This window comes from Peromyscus maniculatus, chromosome 23 (genome assembly GCF_049852395.1).
Source record: "Peromyscus maniculatus bairdii isolate BWxNUB_F1_BW_parent chromosome 23, HU_Pman_BW_mat_3.1, whole genome shotgun sequence".
Classification (NCBI taxonomy): domain Eukaryota; kingdom Metazoa; phylum Chordata; class Mammalia; order Rodentia; family Cricetidae; genus Peromyscus; species Peromyscus maniculatus.
In genome coordinates this window covers 50415496-50442163 of record NC_134874.1, presented here as the reverse complement: position 1 = coordinate 50442163, position 26668 = coordinate 50415496, and the positions used below count along the sequence as shown (strand labels likewise).

At 53.2% G+C, this 26668-nt stretch overlaps 1 protein-coding gene across 20 annotated transcripts in view; it reads left to right on the top strand.

The window, feature by feature from the left end:
• Pnpla6 (patatin like domain 6, lysophospholipase) overlaps positions 1 to 24416 on the top strand; it is a 30351-nt gene extending 5935 nt beyond the window's left edge. For 17 of the 20 annotated variants that reach the window (XM_006970196.4, XM_015985683.3, XM_015985803.3 and 14 more), the window contains 29 exons: positions 900 to 1040; positions 1131 to 1290; positions 1691 to 1771; positions 1934 to 2062; positions 2268 to 2348; positions 2443 to 2608; positions 2956 to 3039; positions 3469 to 3578; positions 3709 to 3876; positions 3976 to 4053; positions 11672 to 11877; positions 12099 to 12230; positions 12316 to 12439; positions 12675 to 12788; positions 12971 to 13046; positions 15074 to 15214; positions 15418 to 15481; positions 15988 to 16156; positions 16350 to 16532; positions 17034 to 17152; positions 17387 to 17543; positions 17853 to 17969; positions 18056 to 18125; positions 18572 to 18688; positions 21477 to 21778; positions 22475 to 22591; positions 22806 to 22902; positions 23021 to 23130; positions 24112 to 24416. In XM_006970196.4, the coding sequence (XP_006970258.2) occupies positions 900 to 1040; positions 1131 to 1290; positions 1691 to 1771; positions 1934 to 2062; positions 2268 to 2348; positions 2443 to 2608; positions 2956 to 3039; positions 3469 to 3578; positions 3709 to 3876; positions 3976 to 4053; positions 11672 to 11877; positions 12099 to 12230; positions 12316 to 12439; positions 12675 to 12788; positions 12971 to 13046; positions 15074 to 15214; positions 15418 to 15481; positions 15988 to 16156; positions 16350 to 16532; positions 17034 to 17152; positions 17387 to 17543; positions 17853 to 17969; positions 18056 to 18125; positions 18572 to 18688; positions 21477 to 21778; positions 22475 to 22591; positions 22806 to 22902; positions 23021 to 23130; positions 24112 to 24186 (3688 nt within the window). In that variant the 3' untranslated portion in view covers positions 24187 to 24416. Of the gene's footprint in view, positions 1 to 899; positions 1041 to 1130; positions 1291 to 1690; positions 1772 to 1933; positions 2063 to 2267; positions 2349 to 2442; positions 2609 to 2955; positions 3040 to 3468; positions 3579 to 3708; positions 3877 to 3975; positions 4054 to 11671; positions 11878 to 12098; positions 12231 to 12315; positions 12440 to 12674; positions 12789 to 12970; positions 13047 to 15073; positions 15215 to 15417; positions 15482 to 15987; positions 16157 to 16349; positions 16533 to 17033; positions 17153 to 17386; positions 17544 to 17852; positions 17970 to 18055; positions 18126 to 18369; positions 18487 to 18571; positions 18689 to 21476; positions 21779 to 22474; positions 22592 to 22805; positions 22903 to 23020; positions 23131 to 24111 lie in introns of all 20 variants that reach the window. The other 3 variants (XM_042268188.2, XM_076560397.1, XM_015985635.3) reach the window with 1 other exon arrangement.
• Positions 24417 to 26668: the final 2252 nt, after the last annotated feature.

Sequence of the window (26668 nt, the reverse complement as noted above, 5' to 3'; positions counted from 1 at the left end):
ATTGAGAATGCAGAGTCCAGGGGAGGGGTTCATGAGGCTCCACCCCTCCTGGAGGAGGAATGGGCTGTCAGTGATTGCTCTGAGCCATGGTCCTCAATGGTGTAGCCACTGGGAAGTTGCCTTTGTTCAAGTAAATAACCCCTAACCCATGCTCATGCAGGCACCCCTAATTAAGTTCAGTGGGCCACAAAAACAAACAAGACACCCCACAAAAGTAGGAAGGGGACTTCCCAAAAAGAAGGGGTTGGCAGAAAAGAGAGGGTTGGAGAGGGTTAGAAAGGGTAATGGAGGGTATGATTAAAGTACATTAGATATATGGGTGAAGTTGTGAATGAATAAAATAAACCCCTGAGAAACTAAAAGGTCCATTCCAGAGCCCTATGACTTGGAGAAGAAAGTTCCTGAAGTTTCCATCATATATATATATATACTCTGTAAAAGGGCAAACATTTTAGGCTTTGTGGGGCATATACAGTCTCTGTGCTGGGTACTCAACTCTGCCTTTGAAGTAAGAGGTAATAAGTAATACATGCATGAATTAACATGGCAGTGTGCTAATAAAACTTTAATCATAAAAGTAAGTAGAGGGCCTGATCTGGCAGTGGCCTGGAATTTGCTCTGTATAAACCAGAGGGAAGGGGTAAATGGGTTCCTGAGCCTTCTGTCATCCTCTAACGCAGCAGTTCTCAAACTGTGGGTTGTGACACCTTTGGGGTCACACTGTTCTTTCACAGGGTCGCCTAAGACCATCAGAAAGCACAGATATTTACATTACAATTCCCAACAGTAGCAAAATTGCAGTTATGAAGTAGCAATGAAAATACTGTTACAGTTCGAGGTCACCACATGAGGAGCTGTCTTGAAGGTTGAGAACCACTGATAACCCCTCTCCCCATCAGGATCCTGCGGATCCAGAAGGAGACCCCAACCCTCCAGCGGAAGGAGCCCCCACCCTCGGTGCTGGAGGCTGACCTCACAGAGGGCGACCTGGCTAATTCCCACCTGCCCTCTGAGGTGCTCTACATGCTCAAGAATGTCCGGTAAGTGTCAGGGTCTGGATGTCCCGAGGTCCCTGCAGGGCCCGGGGCTGCTGGGACCTCCCCCACCCTCTCTCACTGCCCCTCCCACAGGGTGCTGGGTCACTTTGAGAAGCCGCTCTTCCTGGAGCTCTGCCGGCACATGGTTTTCCAGCGTCTTGGGCAGGGGGACTACGTCTTCCGGCCCGGGCAGCCAGATGCCAGCATCTACGTGGTTCAAGATGGGCTACTGGAGCTTTGTCTGCCAGGACCTGTGAGTGGACCCCACAGGGCCACCGTGGGAGGGTGGGCACTGGGCGTTTCTCCTGGAGTGTGTGGTCAGAAGTGAGGTTCATGATGGCTTAGTGTGGAGCTCAATGGAGGGACAGCAGGTGTGGCTCAGTAGTAGAGACTCTGCCTGGGATCCCCCAGTGAAGTGCTCGCTGGTGAGTACTCGGCTGGTATGTGCAGGGCTCTGGGTTCTAGTTCTAGTGCTATAAAAGTATCCGAGGACTGAGTGACCATTTGGGGAGGGCCACACAGAGGGAGGGACAAGGAATGATGTGCAGGAAACAGGTTGGTGAGTTCGGTTATTACTGGGGTGAACCAGAGGTCAGGTCCAGTGCCAGCCACTGGGAGGCGGCTAGCACTGGTCAACGGCCTCTGTGTCTCAGGACGGGAAGGAATGTGTGGTGAAGGAAGTCGTCCCTGGAGACAGCGTCAACAGCCTTCTGAGCATCCTTGACGTCATCACCGTGAGTGACAGTTCCATGCTGGGTAGGAAGGTGGGAGTCCCCATTTCATGAGCTCTTATGCTGCTCACGGTCACTTGAACGGGGGGGGGGGGGGGGGCTGCAAGGGGCAGCGAGTGGGCTCCCAGGTCTTGATCTTCCCTCTTCTTCCCACGCACCCCCCAGGGTCACCAGCACCCCCAGCGGACTGTGTCGGCTAGGGCTGCCCGGGACTCTACAGTGCTGAGGCTCCCGGTGGAAGCCTTCTCGGCCGTCTTCACCAAGTACCCTGAGAGCTTAGTCCGAGTGGTACAGGTCAGCTGGCCTTTTGCCTCCTCCGTGGGCGGCAGAGCACCCCGCCCGGTACCCACCCCACCTACCCCAGGCATCAGTGCTGTGGCAGATAGGCGGGACTTGCCGCTTATCACTCCCGAGCAGCAGACCTCCGTGGAGGCCGCTGGTGCTGACTGCTCACTTGTCTGACCGCTCCCCTCTCCTGGTCCTGCCCCACCCCCTGCAGATCATCATGGTGAGGCTGCAGAGAGTCACCTTCCTGGCGCTTCACAATTACCTGGGTCTGACCAATGAGCTCTTCAGCCACGTGAGTGGGACATAAGCACGGGAGGACGTGGAGACAGAGTGGGGGACACTTAGTCATGCTGTAAATCACTCTCCACCCCCCCCCCCCACCTCAGGAGATCCAGCCCCTACGCCTGTTCCCCAGCCCTGGCCTCCCAACCCGCACCAGCCCCGTCCGAGGCTCTAAACGGGTCGTCAGCACCTCGGGTACCGAGGAGGCCCCAAAGGAGACCTCTGGCCGGCCCCCTGACCCCACCGGAGCCCCACTGCCTGGACCTGCAGGTACCTGGGTGACTCCTTCCTGCTCTCCCCAGCCGTCTGTGGCGTCTGTGCTCTCCAGTCCCTCGATGCTGTGTGTTTTTTTTTTTTACATGCATTTATTTATGGAGGGGGTGTGCACATGCCATAGCAAGCAGTGGCCGTCAGAGGGACAACTTGCAGGAGTTGGCTCTCTCTTTCTACCAGGGCTAGAACTCGGGGCACCAAGCCTGACGCCCTTACTCACCGAGCCTGGTTTTGCAGATTTTGCAGATTTTTTGCAGATTGACCCTGCTCCAGGTGCCCACTCTCTATCCCTAGCTTGAGGTCTGTGGGTCTGAGCGCAGGCTCATGAGCGTTTGTCTCCCCAGGGGACCCTGTGAAGCCCACATCTCTAGAAAGCCCCTCGGCGCCTCTGCTGAGCCGCTGCATCTCCATGCCAGTAGACATCTCAGGTTTGGAGCCCTGGCGGGAGGAAGGGGTGGATGGTACGGAAAGGGCCGCCAAAGGTCTAGATTTAAATCCAGGACATGCCGCTTTTCAGACCTGATTTGCTTTCTTACCTACAAAATGGGCATGTAGATCCTATTTCCTCGGTTCTTACTTTTGGTGGGTGTGCTCTGAGATCATCCTCCTCCCAACTGTGTTAAGAAAGCTGCAGAAGTAAAGTGTGGTCATCAATTGGTCATGTCTGTCATGGTTGCAGCATTAGCCTGGAATTAAGATTGGTTATAGCGGTGGTCACTAACTTATTTGTTTACTTACCTACTTGGAGCTGGGGCTGGAACCCAGGACCTTACACATTCTAGGCAAATACTTCATCATTGAGCTCCACCCCAGCTCTATCCTTACTGGCTTTATTGTCTCTCCTCCTCCATGAATAGGCTTGCAGGGCGGGCCTCGTTCCGACTTTGACATGGCCTATGAGCGTGGCCGGATATCTGTGTCCCTTCAGGAAGAGGCCTCTGGGGGACCTCAGACATCGTCTGCTAGGGTGAGGCCTCCTCTTTCCTCCCATCTCACCACAGCCCCCCTTTCAGAACTCTGGCCTTGGCCAGTTGGTGAATCACATGAAAAGGTCAACTGGGGGGCTCACAGGGGGTCACATGTCCTGCCTTACACAGACCCCGACTCAGGAGCCCCGGGAGCAGCCAGCGGGTGCCTGTGAATACAGCTACTGTGAAGATGAGTCGGCCACAGGTGGCTGTCCCTTCGGGCCCTACCAGGGCCGCCAGACAAGCAGCATCTTTGAGGCTGCAAAGAGAGAGCTAGCCAAGCTGATGCGGATTGAGGTGGGCAGACCGCAGACCGTGGAGGGAAGCAGGGTATGAGGGAGGCAGGCGAAAGGCTGGCTGGGTCCATCTCAACTCCCTCCCTCCCTCCCTCCCCAGGACCCCTCTCTACTGAACAGCAGAGTCTTGCTACATCATGCCAAAGCCGGCACCATCATAGCCCGCCAGGGGGACCAGGTAAGGCTGACCCTTGACCTGTGCTACCAGATCTCTCCTCTCGTGGCCTCCATGATTCTGTGATGTACCTCCTTCCGGCCTCGGAGCTGCCTGCTCGGAGAGGTGCTCATTAAATAGGCAGGAACAGGGCTGGGGATACGGCTCAATTGGTGCATGAAGCTTTGGTTTCACCCCCAGCACAATGTAAACTGAGCATGGTGGTCCATGCTTGTCATCCTACTACTCGGGAGGTAGAGGCAGGAGGATCAGAAGTTCAGGGTCATCCTCAGCTACGTAATGAATTCAAACTTACTCTGAGCTACATGAGACGTAGTCTCTAAAAGCCAAGAAATAAGTATATTTTTTAATATAAAAATAGAGATAAGGTGTGTGTGTGTGTGTGTGTGTGTGTGTGTGTGTGTGAAGTTGACCCAGAGACCATACATTCTCTCTTGTGTTGAGAAGGATGCAGAGGAAGGGCACAGTCATCAATTGTGTCTGCCATGGTTGTGGTTCTTGGCATGGAACTAGGTGGGTCTTTTATTCATCTTTATAATTATTACTGCTACTTATTGTAATTTTGGCACTGGGATAGAACCCAGTACTTCACACATGCTAGCCAAGCGCTTTGCCACGGGCAGCACCCCAACTCAGTCTGCATGTTTCTGTGGCCTCCGTCCACTCACAGGTGCGTAGGGTGAGCCTGAGGCATCAGGGGTGTGACGGTGTGTCTCCATTTCCTCCATATCCTTCCGTTCTCTGTATGGGGAATGTGAGGCCCGCCAAGGGAAAAAGCTAGGATCTTATATTCAGATGTGGAGGAAGGGAATCTGGGATGAATTGGTGAGACCTGAAGTCTACATTCCTTTTATTTTCTCTTTTCTCTCTCTCTTTCTTTCTTTCTTTCTTTCTTTCTTTCTTTCTTTCTTTCTTTCTTTCTTTCTTTCTTTTCTTTTCTTTTCTTTTCTTTTCTTTTTTTGTGTGTCTATACATGTGCATACTGTTTTCATTTGTGTGGATGCCTGTATGAATGCATGCATGTGCACATGGATGCATGAATTTGAAGGCTCATGGTTGATATCAGGAATTATCCTCCATCAACATCTCTCATTCCAACCTAGAGTTCACCAATACACTCAGTCTCTAGCTAGCTTGTGCTGGGGATTTAGTCTCCTCCTGAGGCTGGAATTACAGGTGATCTGCCATACCCCCCTGACACTTCTGTAGTTCTTGGGGATCTGAACTCTGATTGTCATACTTTAGCAGCAAGTGCTTTAACAGCAAAGCCAGTTCCCAACTCCTGAGTTGAAATCCACACTTTGTGTCCAGTTCCTTGTGTGACTCCAGGCAAAGACTCTAGAAAGTCCTTGGCCTCCTCAGTCTGTGGGTGGGAAGATAATAGGCAGAGCCATCAGCACAGAGGGGACGACCCAGGAACAGCTTTACAGGGGCTTGCAGCTCAGTGTGTCTCTAGTGACAGTTGAAGCCAGAGGTGGGATGGAGGCTCTGAGAACTGGGGCTGGAGTTGGGGGGTCAGGTGGGATGTGAATCCTCTTCCTAGTTGAGAGGTCCTGTCATGTGATGAGGGTGTTCTACTATCCCCTCGGCTGCTCGTAGCAGGCACAGTCTCCTTTCAGGAGAGGAAGTCAGATAAGGCCGATGTCAACCCTGTGTGGCCCCAGGGTTGAGGAAGCGCAGTCACCCAGGCCCCTGCAGGCCTTGCTGGTCAGGAAGATGGCTGAGTCGGACCCAGCCTGGGCTGCAGAAAGGCCTGACTGGTCTGTAGCCCCTGCAGGAGGCTTTGCTCTGTCCGTCTTCTTGGCTTTGTTGGGAATGGCTGTGGTGCTCCTCATCCCTAACGTCTCGCACCAGTGCTTTTTAGAGAAGGATTATTTTATTTTATTTTGAGACAGGGTTTCTCTGTGTAGCCCTGGCCACCCTAGAACTCACTCTGTAGATCAGGCTGACCTCAAACTCAGAGATCCGACTGCCTCTGCCTCCCAAGAGCTGGGATTAAAAGGGTGTGCCACCACTGCCTGGTTAGCTTGATTTATTTTTATGAGTGTTTTGCCTACATATATGTATATACACCATGTGTGCGCAATGCCTGTGAAGGCCAGAAGAGGGCAACAGACCCCCTGGATCTGGAGTTATACATGGTTGTGAGCTGCCTAATGTGGGTATTGAGAACTGAACCCAGGTCTTCTGCAGGAGCGGCCAGTGCTTTTAACCACTCACTTATTCTCTAGGCCTCAGTGCTTATTTAAAAAAATTTTTTTAGTGTGTGTGGGGGGGGGGGGCGCGTGCGTGTGGGGGGGTGTGGGTGTGTGTGCGTGCATGTGTGTGTGTGTGCGTGTGTGCGTGTGCGTGTGCGTGTGTGTGTGTGTGTGTGTGTGTGTGTGTGTGTGATGGAAACTTAACACACAGCCTTTGCCCACGCTAGGCCAGTGCTCTATTGCTAAGCCCCCCCCCCCACACACTCCAGCATTTTGAAAATGGATAGATTTATCTTAACTGGGTGTTAGTGGCACGCACCTTTAGTTCCAGCACTCAGGAGGCAGAGGCAGGTGGATTTCTGAGTGTGGGGCCAGCCTGGTCTACATAGTAAGACCCTGTGTCTTACTATGTAAGGTTTCTATTGCTGTGAAGAGACACTATGACCATGGCAACTCTTATAAAGGAAAACAGTTAATTGGGGTGGCTTCCCGTTTCAGAGGCTTAGTCCATTATCATCATGGCAGCGTGCAGGCAGACATGATGATGGAGAAGGAGCTGAGAGTTCTGTATCTTGATTCATAGGCAACAGGAAGTGAACTGTCTCACTGGGCATAGCTTAAGCATAGGAAACCTCAAAGCCTACCCCTACATTGACACACTTCCTTCAACAAGACCACACCTCCTAATAGTGCCACTCCTTTTGGGGCCATTTTCTTTAAACCACCACACCACATCCTGTGTCAAAAAATTTTTTTTTTAATTTTTAAAATTATGTGTATTAGTATTTGCACGTGAGTACAGGTGCCTGTGGAGTCCAGAGCCATCGGATCCCATGGATCTGGAGTTGTGGGCAGTTGTGGTTGTACCTTGGTGCTGGGAAGCACACGTGGGTCCCCTACAGTAGCAATATGCATTTTTAGCCCCCGAGCCTTGCTAGTGCCCGCCCCGAACTGTCACATTTTTGATTGCTATGACTTGCGAAGTGTGTGTGTGCCCCCTAGACAGGATACTAGAATCCCCAAGCAATGCAACGGCTCATCCAGACTAAAGTATCAACGTGTCAGAAGCCTGTTACTGTAATACAGAGAAACCCTGCTGTACACAAGCTTCTTCCCAAGTCTGCACCATCTCTAAGGCATAATCCGCATCTCTAATGGAAAATTTCAAGTTCACAGTGCTCCCAAGTCTTAAACATTATGTCAACATGATATAAGTAAGAAGTCCACACTTGACCTGGGACATATTTCAGTCCAACAAGTAGTTAAAAATAGTGTATAAAATTATCATTAAGGGGTTGGAAGGATGGCTTAGATGGTAAGGTATGTGCTTTGCAAGCACAAGGACATGAGTTTGATGCCCAGAACCCACATTCCCACATTAAAATGCAGGGTGTGGTGTAGTGCTGTTTGCCTGCAATCCCAGCACTGGGGAGGTAGAGGCAGGAGGATTGGGAGAGTTCAAGGTTCTCTTCAACTACATAGCAAGTTTGAGGCCCACCTAGGTTATATGAGACTTGAAAAGACTAAACTAGCCAGGCACTGTTGGCGCACCCCTTTAATCCCAGCACTGGGGAGGCAGAGCCAGTCAGATCTCTGTGAGTTCGAGGTCAGCCTGGGCTACAGAGAGTTCCAGGACAGGCTCTAAAGCTACACAGAGAAACCCTGTCTTGAAAAACCTAAATCTGGAACTGGCAGTCATGGCAGCTCAGCTGATGAAAGAACTTGCTGTGCAAGCCCAAGGACCAGAGTTCAAATCCCCAGCACCCACTTGAAAAAAACCAGGGTGCTATTAGTTTGTAACCTCAGCCAAGGTGAGTCTGAGACAGGAGGAGACTTGGGGGGTTGCTAAACCCCCAGCCTAAGCTAAGCAAGCGCTGGGTCCCAAGGGTAAACTTGTCTCAAAAAAAAAACAACTGAGCCAAGTTCAGGGGCACATGCAGTTCTGGAGGCGGAAGAAGGATAGATCTCCATGAGGTTGAGGTTAGCCTGGGCTACACAGCGAGTTCTAGGCCATCCAGGGATACACAGTGAGACCCTGTCTCAAGCAAATCACAACAGAAAGAAGATGGACAGCGTCTGAGGAACAACACCCAGGCTGTCCCTCTGGCTTTCATATGACACATAACCTGTGTGAACACACACACACACACACACACACACACACACACACACACACACACTCCCAATACAGTAACACCCATAGCGTGGTTTTAATAATTCCTGTATGTGATCCGAACACTGCCTGGAATTTGTCTCAGAAGGTTCTGGCACATATGCATGTGGATCCCTTCACCTTGCCCTTCATCACTCTTGCTGCTGTGTCTCCTCAGGCAGGCTGGTGTGCTGGACAGAGAAAGATCTTCCCATCTCTAGGTGGTTTCAATTCCTCTTTTATAAAGGCGTGGGGCTAGGATGTGTCTGGCTGGTGAGGCTAACCACAAAAGAGAGAAACAGCCATATACTGAGCATTTGCCATGTCTGGGATCCTGTCCTGCTTGCTAGACAGGAGGCGAAACAATATCTGTGTGCTTTTGGTGAGTCAGCGGTTCTGACGGACGGCGCTCAGAGGAGCAGCGCATAAATCCTTGCAAACTCACAGGGCTGAGAGCTACAAAGGCCATGCTCTTGGCACTACAAAGACTGGCTGATGGGGCAGTGCCTCTGAGGATGTGAGCACCACCAGCGGAGCAGGAAGGGTGGGGCGATGAGTTAGGGTTAGGTGGAGGAAAGGTCAGTCTAGATAGAGAGCACGTTGTGCAAAAGTCCTGGGGTGACGCTGCCTAGCTTGAACGGCCAGGAGTGCGTGCGCGTGCGTGCGTGCGTGCGTGCGTGCGTGCGTGCGTGCATGGGTGTGCGTGTGCATGTGCACGCATTCATGAAGTGATGCACATGTGGAGGTCAGAGGACAGCTGGGGGAGCCAGTTCTTTCACCATAGGAGACCTGGCATTGAACTCAGGTTGTCAGGCTTGGCAACAAGTACATTTACCAGCTGAGCATCTTGCCTGTCCCCGGTTTTTCTTTTTTGAGGTCTCAAGTAGACCAGGCTAGCCTGGAATTCCCTGTAGTCCAGGGGGCCCTGAACTGGAGCCCCTCCCGCCTCCGCCTCCTGACCTTGGCACCACACCTGGCTGAAGACCTGTTTGATCCCTAGCACTGGGGGAGGGGTGGGAAAAAAGAAAGATACTTTGAAATACCTCGAAATAGAAAGGGACATGCTCCATGGAGGACACAGAAGCAATCGGGGGATCAAATGGAATGGTTACACCAGCGCAAGGGGACCTATTGCTTTAAAGGTTTTTATTCTTTGCTGGTTTGTGGGTGTGTATGTGGGCATGCATGCACAAGCATACGTGCTGGTCAGAGGACAGCCTTTGGAAGTCAGTTCTCCTTCCACTCTTTGGGGCCCGGGGATTGAATTTGGTTGTCAAGCTTGGGAGCAAGTGCTTTTACTCTGAGCCAGGCAAAAGCCCAGAGAGGCTCTTTTCAAGGGGGACCCCATGGTTGAATAGTAGTTCATAACTCATTCAGTTTGCCTGTTTAAAGTGTGTATTTTACTGAGTTTTTATACATTCACAGAGTTGTGGGATCAATTTTAAGACATTTGATCACCTTGAAAAGATCTTAGCTACCAACCTCTCACTGGAGGCCTGGCAATCACTAATCTTTCTTTCTCCATAAATGTGTCTGCTTTATTTTTATGAGATGATCTCATATTGCCTAGGCTGGCCTTGAACTCCTTATCCTCCTTTCTCTGCCTTTTAAGTGCTGGGATTACAGGCATCTGCCCAGGCCTGGCTCTGTGTAGTTTTTCAGCCTCCTGCTGGGTTTCTTTTGAAAAGAATTCATGGGCCTTAATCTGGCCTCCGAGTTTGGTGACCCATTAGCAATGTCTGTTCCGGGTACAGATTCTGGTATAGATACGTACATAGGATCATCCTAGCTGCAGAATTCAACCAGCAAGGACTGAAAATGTACCTAGTGTGGCTGGAGAGATGGCTCAGGAGCACCTGCTGCTCCTCCAGAGGACACAGATTCAACTCACAGCTGCCTGTAATTCCAGATCCAGGGATCCATCGCCCTCTTCTGAACTCTGAAAGCACCAGGCGGGCACATGGTGCACATATACACAGGCAAACGAACACTCATACACATACAACAGAAACACATCATTAAAAAAAAGGCTGGACATGATGGCACACGCCTTTAATCTCAGCACTCTGGAGGCAGAGGTAGGTGGATTTCTAGAGTTCAAGGCCAGCCAGGTCTACATAGCAGTTCCAGGCCAGGCAAGTAATAGTGAGACGCTGTTTCTAAAAAAGAAAAGAGAAATAAAGTGTAGGTAGGCCTAAGACTATGTGTCTGTATGGACAGGTACAACATTTCCCAAGCAATACAGTCTAGCAATATTTACATAGTATTAGAGGATAAATAGTTGCCTAGAAATAGTTTAAAGTCTATAGGAGAGTGTATAGTGTGTACAGGTTCTATGCAAATACAACACCATTTTGTCCAGGTGAATTAGCATCATGAATTTTGGTATCTACAAGGTGTCCCTGGGAACAATTATGTTGGACACCAAAAACAGACCAATCGTTCATATCCAGTCTTTCCATCCCCTACTTTTGCATTCTATGAGAGTGAGGATTACTGATGTGCACCAAGACACCTGTGTGTCTGGCGCCGGGGACTGAACTCTCGGCTTCATCTGGGCAAGCGCTCCGCTTCAATGAGCTACATTTTAAATCATGACGGGTTTTCACGTATCCCAGGCTGCTGTTGAACGGGGTTTGCAGCTGAGGATGACCTTAACCTCCACCCGAGGGCTGGGACTGGAGTCATGCATCACCAGGTTATATGGTGGTGGGAATTGAGTTTGGGGCTATCACGTGCTAAGCAAGCGCTCCACCAACTGTGTTACATCTTCATCCGTTGTGTTTTATTCCATCTTATTTCCGAGACAGGGCCTTACTGTGTAGCTCTGGCTGGCTCCAAACTCAAGCTGTCTTGCTGCCTCAGCCTCACAAGAGCTAGAATTGTAGGTGGGAAACACCACCCTCGGCTGGCTTGCTTTTTTCTCTTTTTCTTTTACTTGTGTTGTTGAGACGGGGTCTCAGATAGCCCAGGGTGGTCTCAGACTTGCTCTGTAGTCAAGGGTGACTTTGAACCCTCCTTCCTTCGTATGCATTTCTGCCTCTGCTTCCAGAGTGCTGAGTGCTGGGACTATAGGTGTGCACCGCCGCGTCTGTGTATGTGGAAAGGCAGGGCTTCCCGTGCACCAGGCCAGTTCTCTGCCCTAGGAGCCGTATCCCCAGCCTTTTCTTCTTAGCCCTTCTTGAAGCCGTCCCGTGAGGTGCACTGACCTGAGCTTAGGGGAGAGGTGCTGTGGCTGGCTCATCTCATTGCCCAACCTCTGTCCTAACAGGACGTGAGCCTGCACTTTGTGCTCTGGGGCTGCCTGCACGTGTACCAACGCATGATTGACAAGGCTGAGGAAGTGTGCCTGTTTGTGGCACAGCCCGGAGAGCTGGTGGGCCAGCTGGCCGTGCTCACCGGAGAACCCCTCATCTTCACACTACGTGCCCAGAGAGACTGTACTTTCCTGCGGATCTCCAAGTCCGACTTCTACGAGTAAGGCTGAGATTGGGGTGGGCACCTGGATGAGCGCTGTTCATCCCCCAACCCCGTTTCTAGAAGGGCAGGAAGGAGCCCCCAGATAGGGCCTCCCAACACCTTCTAAGGCCGTTTTGGGTCCTTCCTGTCTCACTCCCCAGCCGACACCCGTTTTCTTCTTTCCTTTTAACACGTCCCGAGAAGGCCTCGTCCCACACACCCCTTCTTTTTGCTTGCAGGATCATGCGTGCACAGCCCAGTGTGGTGCTGAGTGCTGCGCACACGGTGGCCGCGAGGATGTCGCCGTTCGTGCGCCAGATGGACTTTGCCATCGACTGGACCGCTGTGGAGGCCGGCCGCGCGCTCTACAGGTACCACCCTGATCCTGCCTCCCGATCCTGTCCTGCTCAGACTCTACCTCCAGTTTTACCTGACTCCGCTCTTCGTCCACCCCAGGCAGGGCGACCGGTCAGACTGCACCTACATTGTACTAAATGGGCGGCTCCGCAGTGTCATCCAACGGGGCAGTGGCAAGAAGGAGCTAGTTGGGGAGTACGGCCGCGGGGATCTCATTGGTGTGGTAAGGGCAGCCCCCTTCTCTCTGCAAGCATAACCAGCCCTTCACCTATATGCACATCACCTGGGTAATCTGATGGAAGTGGAGAATGCATCCCCAACTTCAGTCCCGACCCAGGCCACTTCCCTGAGAGTCACAAGCAATCAGTCCCGGTGGGTGAGGAGTCTGGACTCCACCCTCAATCCGTCTCTTCAGGTCTCCATTCTCACCTGACGAGAATTCTTATTTTGTATCCCAGGTGGAGGCGCTGACCCGGCAGCCACGAGCCACCACTGTGCACGCCGTGCGAGACACAGAGCTGGCCAAGCTCCCGGAGGGCACCCTAGGCCACATCAAACGTCGGTACCCACAGGTGCAGCTCCTGGTTGGGGAGGTAGACGGTAGGGGGCGGAGCCTCGGTGTGCCGGGCTGCCCTGGGCGGGGTGCAGCCCAAGTAACAGGATTTCTAGCCTACCAGGTGAAGGGAGCGAAGGTGGGACCCTTCTGTCCCGCTAAACACAATTTTCCTCGCTCTCCCCCAATCCCCTGCCTCAGGTCGTGACCCGCCTTATTCATCTCCTGAGTCAGAAAATTCTAGGCAATCTGCAGCAGTTGCAAGGACCCTTTCCAGGTGAGTTTGCCAGCCCCGGGGCATAGTGGACTGGTGTGCCCAGAGCATTCTATCAAACAGCATGATTGGAAACTAAATTTGACCGTAAATCTTGCTGGGGGCGGGATTGAGACCGGAAGTTGTCCCAATGGGGGCTGCCCTTATCACACGTGCATCTAGTGTATGCAGGGAAATGTAGTCCTTGTTTCAGGCAGCTTGTTGATTGGTTTAAAGTATGCTAGTGGGCGGATTCTTTTTTTAAATAAGGGCAACATTTTTATTACACTTATTTATCGTGTGTGTGTGTGTGTGTGTGTGTGTGTGTGTGTGTGTGTGTGTCCGTCCCTGAACATGTGTGAAGGTCAGAGGAATCAGTTTTCTACCTCCCACCATATGGGTCCTGGGGCCATCAGGCTTCAAAGCAACACCTTTGCCTGCTAGCCATCTTGTAGGTCCATGGGGGTGGATTTTTCAGCAGGGAGGTTGGTTCCTAGTCTCAATAGAATACAACCTGAGCATCTTGGGAGAGACTCAAAATATAATAACAAGAGAGCACTTGGCATATGGCACCGGGGCACATTGGTAAATGGCTTCTGAAGTTGAACTGACCGGCTAGGAAGTGTGGTTCTAGCTAATGGAGTGTGGTTTCTGTGAGCTAGAATAATCACAGTGCAGTCTGTTTAAGCCATGCCACTGAATGGGCCTGAGCTTTACATTTTTTACATTTTTTGCTAACCTTTCCCCCACGTAAACCTTGACATCCAGGGAATAAAGGTCAAGGGCATGTAGGTAGGAAAGACATAATTTCAACAACACACACAAAGATCCCAGCGTCAGGAGCCGGTGAGTACAGACAGGGAAACAAAGTAAGGTAACTACACAGGGCTGCAGGCAGAAAGTGGAGAGAAGGAAGGGTGGAGGGGCCTCTGAGGACTGTGGGCTGAGCCTTGGCAGTTGACCTGAAGCTGGATGTGGAGAAGAAGTAGGTAGGGCCACATGAGGTTTGGTGGTTTGGGGGCTTTGTTTGTTTGTTTGTTTTGAGACAGGGTCTCATGTTGCCCAGGATGGGCTTGAACTCGTTATCCAGCCAAGGATGACCTTGAATTGACGATGCCCTTGCCTCCACCTTCTGAGTGCTAGCTCACAAGCATATGCTACCACATCAGGTGTACGTGATGTTGTGGCTGGAACTCAGAGTGTTGGGCAGCCAAGCCAAGCGCTCCTAAGCCAAGCGCTCCACCAACTGACCTATAGCCCTAGTCCAGGGTTGGTGCTTTTGAACCACCACAAGGAGTAACTTGAGAGGGAGAGATGAGAGGGAGAGATGGGGTCAGGAGCAAAGAGCCTTGGAAAGTGTTTGAGTTCGTGAAGTGTGTCATATGGGAGAGAAGAGCCAACCAGGAGGTAAGGTATGAAGTGAGGCCTGGCCAGGAGACATCTCCATCTGGATGAGTCAAAAGTATGTACTTGTCTAGCTTGATGTTGGGACACCGTGGCTGAAGTCAGAATGGAGTGAATCTGAATGGTTCTAACGTTGCATAATGGGTAGCTGGGTATATAGCACGTGTCTGTTATCCTAGCACTTGGGGGTCGGGTGCAGGAGGCAGGATTTCTAGGTCACCCTCAGCTGCATGAGACCCTGTCTCAGAAAAGAACGGCAACAACAAAATTGCATGACGGCTCTCACTGAGACTAAGGCCAGAAGTGAAGGGTACTGGCCACGTCTCAACAAGAGACACCCAAGGGTAGAATTGTATGTCGGGTACCACAGCCATGGCCTCAGCATGGAATACCATAATAACAGCCATAATAATAGCTCAGAGCAGCGAGGGGCTGGGGGACAGAGAACAGCGAGAGAGGAGAAGGTGGAGGATGAAGAGGGAGGAGAGGAAGTATGGAGGGGGAAGGTGGGGGAAGAGGAGGAGGTGGAAGAGGAGGTGGAAAGGCACATAAGGTAGCAGGGATAGCAGCGGAGGTGGGGAGAAAGAAGACATCCACTTCTCCAGACACAGAGTTGCCCAGCCAGTCTGCTCCTGGTGTTTCAACAGGCTCTGGGCTCAGTGTCCCCCAGCACTCCGAACTGACCAACCCAGCCAGCAACCTGTCCACTGTAGCCATCCTCCCCGTGTGTGCTGAGGTGCCCATGATGGCCTTCACCCTGGAACTGCAGCATGCTCTGCAAGCTATTGGTGAGTGGGAAGTCTGTCCAGTGAACCACGTGCATGCACACCAGTCAGCCCTAATAAGTGGATAGACCCTGGCTGGTGAGGGGCTGGCGGGCGGGATGGGAAAAGACCCTAAGCCACAGCAACGGGTGAAAAGTGTCTGTTCTAGCAGAGGCCTCCCAAATGCTGAACCAGGTTCCTGATTTCCGTTCCTCAACTGCCACTAGGTCCCACGCTCCTCCTCAACAGCGACATCATCCGGGCGCGGCTGGGGGCTTCGGCACTGGATAGGTCTGTGGGGGTTGGGGAGGGACGCTGGAAGGGTGGGAGGCATGTGGTCGGAATGCTAGGCTTCTGAACAAGGTGTCCCATCCGTGGGATCAGTAGGGAGACAACGTGGGCAAGTCTCTCTTCCTGGCAGGGTTGTCAGACTAGAAACCCAGGGGCCATATGCAGCTCTCATTGCTACGAGCGTGGCTCAAAACATACTTATGAGTGTTTTATTACTATTATTATTATTATTGTAATTTGTTTACATGGTTCTTGGTATTTTTGTAGATGATGTCGCATAGCAAAGTAATGCAAAACCAATATGTAAAAATAAACATACATATGCCCTTGCAACACCAGGGTCCCCATTTCGACACCTTCCCACCCCCTCTTTGGCGTGAATTGTAACTGCTAGGACCGTGGATTGTCTAACTCTTCCCAGCAGTAGGGTTACACTGTCTGTATATTGGGAGAGGCTGTGGGACCCCAGGCCAGCTCCAAGATGACCCTCACTCATCTCATCCCAGCATTCAAGAATTCCGGCTGTCAGGGTGGCTGGCCCAGCAGGAAGATGCCCATCGCATTGTGCTCTACCAAACTGACACATCGCTGACCCCCTGGACCGTGCGTTGCCTACGCCAGGCTGACTGCATCCTTATTGTGGGCCTGGGTGACCAGGAGCCCACTGTTGGTCAGGTCTGGAAACCATGCGCAGTAATCCGCGCCCCTTCCCACTCTCCCCTCGGGATCCCATCCATCCCTTGCCCTTCTGCACCTGTACAAGGCCATGCGCGCTCTCACGGTGTTGTGACTCTGTGACGGGGCCGAGTTTGGCCAGGTGAGGGTAGAGAAGGTCTCAGCGGCCCCCGCCTGTCTCTGTCTTCCACAGCTGGAGCAGATGCTGGAGAACACTGCCGTGCGTGCCTTGAAGCAGCTGGTCCTGCTGCACCGGGAGGAAGGCCCAGGCCCCGCGCGCACAGTGGAGTGGCTCAACATGCGCAGCTGGTGCTCGGGCCACCTGCACCTGCGCTGCCCGCGCCGCCTCTTTTCGCGCCGCAGCCCGGCTAAACTGGTGAGGGGCGGGGCTTGGGTGCAGCGCCGTCAGAGCCTCGGGAGGTACACCTTCTTTCTGCAGGTGTGGTTTGGGGGCTACTTCCATTCCAGCGGGGCTAGGGCTTGAGGGTAACTGCTCTTCTGTCTGCAGTTGAGGTTTGGGCATGGCTTGGAGACGGGCCCTTCGTGGCACGCCCCCTGCTGCTCCGGACCGGGGACACAGCCCTTCGTCTGTGGGTGTAGCTTGATGTCATGCCCTCCTCTGCCAAGTCTCATCTGCCTAAGGTTGAAATATAGGGCTACAGCCTGCTCCACAGCAGGCCAGGGCTTGGGTGGGGCCTTGAGAGGGCCCCTAGGAGGCACACACCCTCTCCTGTCTAGAAGCAGGACTTAGGGAGCTGAGACCGAGTCTAGACCAGGCGGGGACGGGTAGCAGAGATCAGCGTGTGCCTGAGTGGTGCCCTGGACCTGACCCCTATTACCAGAGTCTAATGCATCTTTGTTCTCTCTTGGATCCCAGCACGAGCTGTATGAGAAGGTTTTCTCCAGGCGTGCAGATCGGCACAGCGACTTCTCCCGCTTAGCACGGGTGCTCACTGGAAACACTATTGCCCTGGTGCTGGGTGGGGGCGGAGCCAGGTGAGGGGCAGGGCGGGGGTGTATTCAAAGATACAGCTTCCTTGCTGGGGAATCCTAAGGGGCAGGGCCAGGGTGACTAGTGAGTGGAGCTTATTACCTTGGAGAGACCTGTAGCTGGTCACATAGCTTGGTAGCTGGTCACGGTTTTCTTTGCCAGGAGAAGTGGGAGCAGAATTCGTGGGGGCAGGTCCTAGCAGATCCCCAGTTTGTCACTGGGCCCCCTCTATTCTGCAGAGGCTGCTCACATATTGGGGTGCTGAAGGCATTGGAGGAGGCAGGGGTGCCCGTCGACCTTGTGGGCGGCACGTCTATCGGCTCCTTCATCGGGGCCCTGTACGCGGAGGAACGCAGCGCCAGCCGCACTAAACAGCGAGCCCGGGAATGGGCCAAGGTGTGTTTCATGGGTGTGAGGTGATGGGGTGGCAGAAGTGCAGGGAGACCTGTGATGATGCCGTAGCCTGATCTGGTGGTCTGGGCAGGGTTCCATGCTCGGGAGATTCTGCCTAGATCCTTACAGTAATATCACTGGGACCTCAGATGACCCTTCTGCGACTTCTTAGCCAATGACTCTAATCCCCAAACTCCAGCTAGAGCAATCGTGGTACCAAGTGGCACTCACAGTCCCTGTGTGTACCTGGCTGTTCCTGGAGCGATGATCTCTGTGATTCTGAGCCGCTCATTCTGACCATTTGATCCATAGAGCATGACTTCTGTACTGGAGCCCGTACTGGACCTTACATATCCCGTTACCTCCATGTTTACTGGCTCAGCCTTTAACCGAAGTATCCACCGTGTCTTCCAGGATAAGCAGATTGAGGTTTGCCCATCCCCCACACATGGCCCTGCCTGTCTCTTCCCATGGGCTTTCTACCCCCTGCTACCTCGTTTTTTGCCCCTTCCTAGGACCTGTGGCTGCCTTACTTCAATGTGACCACAGACATCACTGCCTCTGCCATGCGTGTCCACAAAGATGGTGGGTGCCATCCTGCCTGGCCCTGCTACAACCATGCTGGCCAGCCGTGTGGGGGTGGGCCGTAGGGGAGGGGCAGCTGAGCGTCTGGGACGTTGTTAACACAAGTGACCGTCCACCTGGGCCCGTCCACCGACCACTAACCATCACCCACTAATGTCCCGAAGGCCCCAGGTATGTCCATCTTCCGGAGTGGGGAGCTGGGAGGCTTGTCGGGCACCTCACCCCCTCCCGCCATCCCCCACAGGCTGTGTGTGGCGTTACGTCCGGGCCAGTGCCTCCTACTGTCCCTACCTGCCCCCGCTCTGCGACCCCAAGGACGGGCACCTGCTGGTGGACGGGTGTTACGTTAACAACGTTCCAGGTCAGCGAGCCCAAGGGCTGGCCGGGCCTCCGAGTGTGTCTGAGCGTGTCTGTGCGTGTCTGTGTCTGTGTATCCCACCGGGCAGGCTCCCTGTGGCGGTATGTGCGTGCCAGCATGACGCTCTCAGGCTACCTGCCCCCGCTGTGCGACCCGAAGGATGGGCACCTGCTCATGGACGGTGGCTACATCAACAACCTGCCAGGCAAGTGGCTGCCCACTCACATCTGCATGGACTTTTATCTCGGGCACGTGCCCACGCTGACTCCCGCACATGCAGACCTGAAGGGGCTGGTGCATGTGGATGGACAAGCTCAGGACACACACAGCTTATGCAGGGATGTGGAGTGACATGCATGTACTCATGCACACAAACAGTCATGTGAGTGTGTGTGGACAGTGACGTGAACATTTGAAAAGTACACACATCAGGCATGGTAGTAGCACACACCGTGATCCCAGAATTTGGAAGGTGGAGGCAGGAGGATAAGAAGTTCAAGGCCACCTGGCAGTGGTGATACACTAGGGAGGCAGAGGCAGGTGGATCTCTGAGGTTGAGACCAGCCCGGTCTGCAAAACCAGTTCCAGGACAGCCAGGGCGACACAAAGAAACCCTGTCTGGAAAAAACAAACAAACAAATAAAACAAAGCAACAACAAAAATAGAAGTTCAAGGCCATCCTTAGCTACATAGAATTTGAGGCCATCTGGGGCTCCATGAGACCCTATCTCAGTATATACATAATTAAAAGTGAGCTACAGCTCGGCTGGTGAAGAACTTGCCTAGTGTGAGCAGAGCTCTACATTCTACCCCCTGCTCACACAAACCAGGCCTGATGCCGAACACCTGTCATCCCAGGACTCGGGAGAGAGAGGCAGGAGGATCAGGAAGCAGAGACCATGTCAGACCAGTGCCTCGCCATTCTCATGTGTTATGGTAGACACAGAGAGGTGCACACATGAGGAGCAAGGGCTGCTGCAGTCACACGTACATGTGCAGAGAACGCACTCCTGCCCATGCACACCAGTTCCCCACGCACACTTGTTCTCTCGGGTGCTTACGTGGGTAGAACACGTGCACGCATCTGAATAAACACATACTTGAGATGTCAGTTACACAGTGACCAGTGTGTTCATTCACACCTGTCCTGCACACTCTGTGGAATATGTGTGCATAGACATGCAGATAGAGTGAGGTGCCTGTGTGACCAAGCTAAGCATTTTTCATATCCACAAACTTAAAACATTTTTAGACAGGCCTCAAACTTGATAGGTAATCAGAGATGCTCTTGAACTTCTGATCCTCCTGCCTCCACCTCTGGGCTGCTGGGATGCCAAATGTGCTCTACCATGCCCGGTTTACATGGTCCTAGGGGTGGAACCCAGGGCTTCTTCATGCTGTGCAGACACAGTACTAACCGAGCTACATACCCAGCATGGCTGCTGACTTCACAAGCGCAGATGGAGGTGGATGGTGTGCGCCTCTAAAACACAACTCACCCTCTTGCCGGGCGGTGGTGGCGCACCCCTTTAATCCCAGCACTCAGGAGCCAGGGGCAGGCAGATCTCTGAGTTGGAGGCCAGCCTGGTCTACAGTGTGAGTTCCAGGACAGCCAGGGCTAAACAGAGAAACCCTCACTCTCAAAAAGTGTACCGCCATATTTGTAAGTCAGTTTCTCTCCCCCTCACCCCCCTCTCCCCCTCTCTCTTTTTCTGTCCCCCCTCTCTCCCCCCTCTCCCCTTCTCTCCCTCTTTCCCCCATCTCTGCCCCTCTCCCTCCATCTCTCTCCATCTCTCTCTTTCTCTCCCCCCCCTCTCCCCCCTCCTCCCCCTCCCCCTCTCTCCCCCTTCCCCCTCTCCCCCTCCCCCTCTCTCCCCCTCTCTCCCCCTCCCCCCTCTCCCCTCCTCCCCCCTCTCCCCTCTCCTCTCCTCCCCCCTCTCCCCCTCCCTCTCTCTCCCCCTCTCCCTCTCTCTCCCCCTCTCCCCCTCTCTCCTCCCTCCTCCCCCTCTCCCCCCTCTCCCCTCTCCTCCCCCCTCTCTCTCCCCCCTCTCCCCTCTCTCCCCCCTCTCTCTTCTGGTCTCACAGACCAGGAGACTGGCAGCTGCAGCACACGGTGTGCATCTGGGCCTGTGCTTGACTTCCATGAAGAAAGCATTTTTTAATAATTACATACTGTTTAGTTTCATGTGTGCATGTGGAGGTCGGAGGACAACTCTTAGGAGTTAGGTTTCTCATTCCACCCTGTGGGTCCCGGAGGCTGAGCTCTGGTCATCGTGGTTTAGTAAGCGCCCCTTCCTGCGGAGCATCTCACTGGTCCTGCTCCTTATTGTTGCCGTAGTTGAACCTAAGCTGGCCTCCAACTTACCACATAGCTGAGGATGATCTTCAACGTATGGTCTTCCTGTGTCCACTTCTCAAGTGCTGGGACTAAAGGCGTGAGCCACCGCCGCCCGGACTAATCTTTTTGATTTTTAAGGTGGCAAGTGATAGAGGAAGTATTGACCTCCAGCCTGCCCACAGCACACACAGATGGACATTTGCTGATAAGCTTTCAGACAGGCCTAGCGAGAAATGCAGGCAGCAGGCAGCCATGCTGCTTCCCACAGGGACTCAGACAAGAGGCATGTGAACAGACACAGGCATGTGCAGGTGACATGCACGCCCAGAGACATAAACTCAAGGATCGCTACACAAAGTAGAACAGACAGTCAGGTATTCCCTTGGACTGGGGTTGGCTACAAGACCGCCTCCGGAGTATACAGACATGCAGATAGACAGCCACAGACACAACTGCCATTCACACTGGACCACCTTCCCTTGGCTTCATTTGCATCAATTTCCATGTCATTTGCATGACACCATGATGTTGGCATGTGCCCTCCCACTTCCCTTCCCCGGTGTTGTTTTGTGGTATCTGTGGGACTGGGCTGGGCATCCATCCCTGCCCTGCTGGGCCCCTATTGGGAGAGGCTGCTGACCTCTTGGCTCCACAGCGGACATCGCCCGCAGCATGGGGGCCAAAACAGTCATTGCCATCGACGTGGGAAGCCAGGACGAGACAGATCTCAGCACCTATGGGGACAGCCTGTCTGGCTGGTGGTTGCTGTGGAAACGGCTAAACCCCTGGGCAGACAAGGTGAAGGTTCCAGACATGGCTGAGATCCAGTCCCGCCTGGCGTACGTGTCCTGTGTGCGGCAGCTGGAAGTTGTCAAGTCTAGCTCCTATTGCGAGTACCTGCGCCCGTCCATCGACTGCTTCAAGACCATGGACTTCGGAAAGTTCGACCAGATCTATGTGAGTGGGGGCCGTGGGGGGTAGACGGGCGATTGAACAGTAATGTCTGCGGGAGGTACAGACACAGATGCATGTACTCTGTTCGCACTAAATGTGTTGTGTGTCAGCTGTCCTGCCTGAAGCAAGCGCTGGGTTGTGCTTTCTAATGAGTGGAGAAGGAACGCGCTCATCAGTTAGTGATGTCTGCCGTAGGTCTGGAGAGGGATGTCGCAGTAAGCTGTGGGCTACTGACCCTGCAAAACATGTCATAGCCCACATCAGCTGATACTGATCAGGAGTTGTTGCCCAGAGGCCCCATGTTAAAATGTCTGATATCCCTCTGTGGTCGCTGGAAGGATGTACCGTAATAGACTAACGTCTGCTGTGGACATGGGACGTGACACTATTCACAATTATACTGCATATTTACAGACCTTGAAAATAGTTTTGCATGTTACCATCCTGTGTCAGTCGGTACTTGAAATACTGCATGGTGGGGCTGAGTGGGAAAGACTGTGAAGAGATTGGTCGGTAATGTCTGACAGGGACACCAACTGGAAAAATCTGGGCAGGCATGCGACATATCACTCTGAAACGGATTTAATCCAGGTGCCTGCTCTCCCAGAAGTCCAGCACTTACTGGGCATGTTGAAGGAAGCTGTGTGTAGATGCAGGCCGTGGTGTCAGGCATAGTCCCAGCCTCTTTGATTCTTACAGGATGTGGGTTACCAATACGGGAAGGCTGTGTTTGGAGGCTGGACCCGTGGTGAAGTCATTGAGAAGATGCTCACAGACCGGCGGTCTACAGACCTTAATGAGAGTCGCCGTGCAGATGTAAGCTTGCCATACTTTTGCTGAGGCCAGTCTTATTCAGAGATTCCAGAACCCCAAGCCCTATTTCTATTCTGGAAACCTCAGATGATCCAGTACACCCCTGGGTTTTCCTGAAGCCCCTCTGATCTCAGACACCACCTCAGGGTCCCTTCTGAGCTCTTAAGACCCTTCAGACCACCCCCCCTTCCAAAGCCTCACCCTCTCCACCCCACAGATACTCGCCTTCCCAAGCTCTGGCTTCACCGACTTGGCTGAGATTGTGTCCCGCATTGAGCCTCCAACAAGCTACGTCTCTGATGGCTGTGCTGATGGTGAGAGGCTGAGGGGAACCCCCGAGAGTCGGGGGTGCTGGGCCTGGAGATGGGGGCCATGCATGGCTGGAAACCGCAGCCCGGAGTCCGTGTCTCCTCACCTGTGCTTCCCCCCCAGGGGAGGAGTCGGATTGTCTGACCGAGTATGAGGAGGACGCAGGACCCGACTGCTCAAGGGACGAAGGGGGCTCCCCCGAGGGCGCCAGCCCGAGCACTGCCTCAGAGGTGGTAAGGATGGACGGCCCCGGGTCCCCTGACGTCCCCAGCAGATCACGTGTGCCACTGACGCTAATGTCCCCAGCAGATCACGTGTGCCACTGACGCTAATGTCCCCGGCAGATCACGTGTGCCACTGACGCTAATGTCCCCAGCAGATCACGTGTGCCACTGACGCTAACGTCCCCAGCAGATCACGTGTGCCACTGACGCTAATGTCCCCAGCAGATCACGTGTGCCACTGACGCTAATGTCCCCAGCAGATCACGTGTGCCACTGACGCTAATGTCCCCAGCAGATCATGTGTGCCACTGACTGACTGAAGGGAACAGACTGAAGTCCTTAGGGGGGTGTTGGGTGACATGAGAGCACACGTTTGAAGATGTGGGGGCTCATGTTTTGGGACTGACACACTAAACCCACATTGTTTCCTGTCTGTTGCTGTGACGAAATACTTTTCCAGGGAACTCGGGGGAGAAAGGGTTTATTTATCTCACAATTCAAGGTTACATTCATTCTTCGCAAGGGAGACAAGGAGGCAGGAGCTCGAGAGAGCTGCTGACATTAGGTCTGCAATCAGAAGACAGCAGCGGGTGTGTGCATGCCTGCACTCAGCTCACTTTCCCCACTCCACAGCCCTGAGTAGGGAATGGGGCCACCCACACTGGGCAGGTCTTCCCAGGATAATTAATAACTTAATAAAGACACCACCCACCACATGCTCCCTTGATTCAGACACTCCCTTACTGAGACTTTCCATCCTCAGGGTATCCCAGGTTGTGTCTAGTTGACAATTAAAATGAACCATCACAGTGTGTTAGTGTCCCTGGGCCCGGCAGTGTCATGTGCACAAACTGGTTGTTTCTAAGGTGGCATCTATGAAGCAAGGCCTGAGGTGACACTGATTTTGAGTGGTGAGGGTCATGTAGATGCCACAAGGTAGGTGACAGTCACCCAGTCTGGGTAACACACATACATTGCCTGTCCCTACAGGAGGAGGAGAAGTCTGTGCTCCGGCAACGACGCTTTCTGCCTCAGGAGACCCCCAGCTCAGTAGCAGATGCCTGAGGACCTTGAGAGGGGACCCCTGTTCCTGGACCAGGCTGTGGGTGGGGCTGTGGGGGAGCTCACACTTTATTCCTGCTGCTGCTATACTGTGACACTCCCTGGGCCCTTCCCCCTCGGCTCCAAGGCCCACACACTGGACTGACATGCCCTGTCCCTGAGAGGGGGGCAGAACTGCACTGATGACCTTTGACCAACGACGTTACCTAACCCCTAATAAACTGTCACCCTTTGGAAGCAGCTGGGTGCTGTCTTGGTGTCTCGGGGGCTCCTCACCACACTGTCTGTGCTGAGCATGCAGGCCCGAGTCTGAAGGAGCCCGTAGCTCATCCCACTGCGGTGAGAACTCGCATGTGGGTCCACTGCATGCTGGCTCCAGACAAGCTTGTCCCTCCTTGCCTGGCTTGTGGATGCTCCCAGGGTGTCTCAGGCACCCCTTACCCTCCCTATGACATTGCACAGCCACTAAGAGGCAGCTCAGAAGGGCGCAAAGGGCAGTGCTCTTGCTGATCTGAGCTGGACTCCTGGCGCCATTCCAAGTGCCTCTCGACTGGCGGTGCCTCCAGCTCCTGGAGACACAGTGGCCTTTTCTGGCCTCCTACAGTTGCTGCACTCTTGTGTACATACTGCCCCTCATACACACTTACACTTGTGTACATACTGCCCCTCGTACACACTTACACTTGTGTACATACTGCCCCTCATACACACTTACACTTGTGTACATACTGCCCCTCATACACCTTACACAAAGTGAAAAAAGGTTCCCGTGGCCAACGCACCTTGGTTAGTCCTGCAATGTGCAGGGACTCTGTGACAGTATATACTGCAAACTAAGCCCTAAAAGATAGATCACCACCTCTGCTCAAGACACGGGCCTATGCAGAGCTTTCTGGAAGTTTCCTTTCAGCCCAGCCTGGTGGTGAAGGCCTGTCATCCCAAGATACTCAGGAGGCTGATTCAGGAGCTCACAAGTTCAAGACCAGCCTGGACTTCAGAGGGAGTTCAGGGCCAGCTGATTGAAACCTTATATTGAGATAAAAAGTAAAGAGGATGGGTCTACAGAGCAGTACAGAGCCTGCCTAGAACCCCCCCAACCCCAGGGTCAGAGGGCATTGCTCTGTGATGGGCCTATGCAGGCCCCAAGTTCCATCCCCAGCCGCCCATCCTAAACACTGCTCCTACGGTGTGCTCAGAAATGGTTTCCCAAAACGAACCTCAGGCCCCTGGACCCTGAGATTTGTCTCAGATTCTTGCTTACTGTTCCAGCTTAGGCCATGGAGCCAGACTGCCTTGGGGGCGAGGTGGGTCCCCAACCTAACCTCTAACGGGCGGCCATGGAAAGTGACCCAGATCTCTGGAGGTCTCAGTTGCCCCTGTGGCTGCCGTAATGAGACACCAGACCAGAAGCAACTTGAGGGAGGGAGGGGGAATGAGAGTATAGGCCATCATGGCGTGGAAGGATGGTGGCTGGCTGGTCACATTGTATCCCCAGTCAAGCAGGGAGCGGCAGGAAGTAGGACCGAGACACAGACCCCTTCCACAATCTTGCTAAACAGCACCACCAACTGGAGAGCATGTACCCAGACACGCGGCCGAGGGGGCCGTTTCACACTGACTCCACAGTAGTTTCCCGGTGAGTAACTTGGCTGTGGCACAGGCCTCATGAGGTATTACTTGTCTGGGACTACAGCCTGGGCCTCAGTCCCGCGACACACCAGCAAAGGCCTTGCCCCAGGCTGGACCAGGTGGGAGAGCTGGAAAGCCTGAGGAGCTTCTTTAGGGCCTGGTGAAAGAGACCTGGGGAAATACACAGTGCATCAAACGAACCAGCGTGCGTGCGTGCGTCTGTGTCTGTGTGTGTGCGCGCGCGTGTGTGTCTGTCTGTCTGTCTGCGTATGTGTGCATGGCACTTGTGCACACGCAGAGGCCAGAGGAAGACATGCAGTGTCCTACTTCTTTAATCTCTGCCTTATTTCCTTGAGATAGGGTCTCTCATGGAACATGGAACTAGGCTGGTGGTCAGTAAGCCCCACCACCTCTCCAGTCTCCACCTTCCACAGCCCTGGGGTTACAAGTGTTCCGTTGCCCAGCCCCCACTTCCTTCGGGTGGTTTCTGAGGATTTGAATTCAAGTCATATGCTAATACAGCAGTGCTCCTGACCTGCTGAGCCATCTCTCCAGCCCTAAAATGTACCATCTTAACCATTCCTTTAAAAATTTATTACACTTTTTATTTACTGGGTGGGGGGGGGGGTGTGTGCAAGCTATGATTTGTGTGGAGAAGTGCTTTCCAGGAGTTGGTTCTCTCCTTTCATCTGTGGGACCTGGGGATCAAACACGGTCCATCAGGCATGGTTGCAGGTGCCTTCACTTGCTGAGTCATTTTGCTGGCTCCTCCTATCTTAATCTTTCTAAAAAGATGTATTTATATTTTTATTTGTGTGCAGATGTCTGTATGGGAGTATGTGCACATGCATTCAGG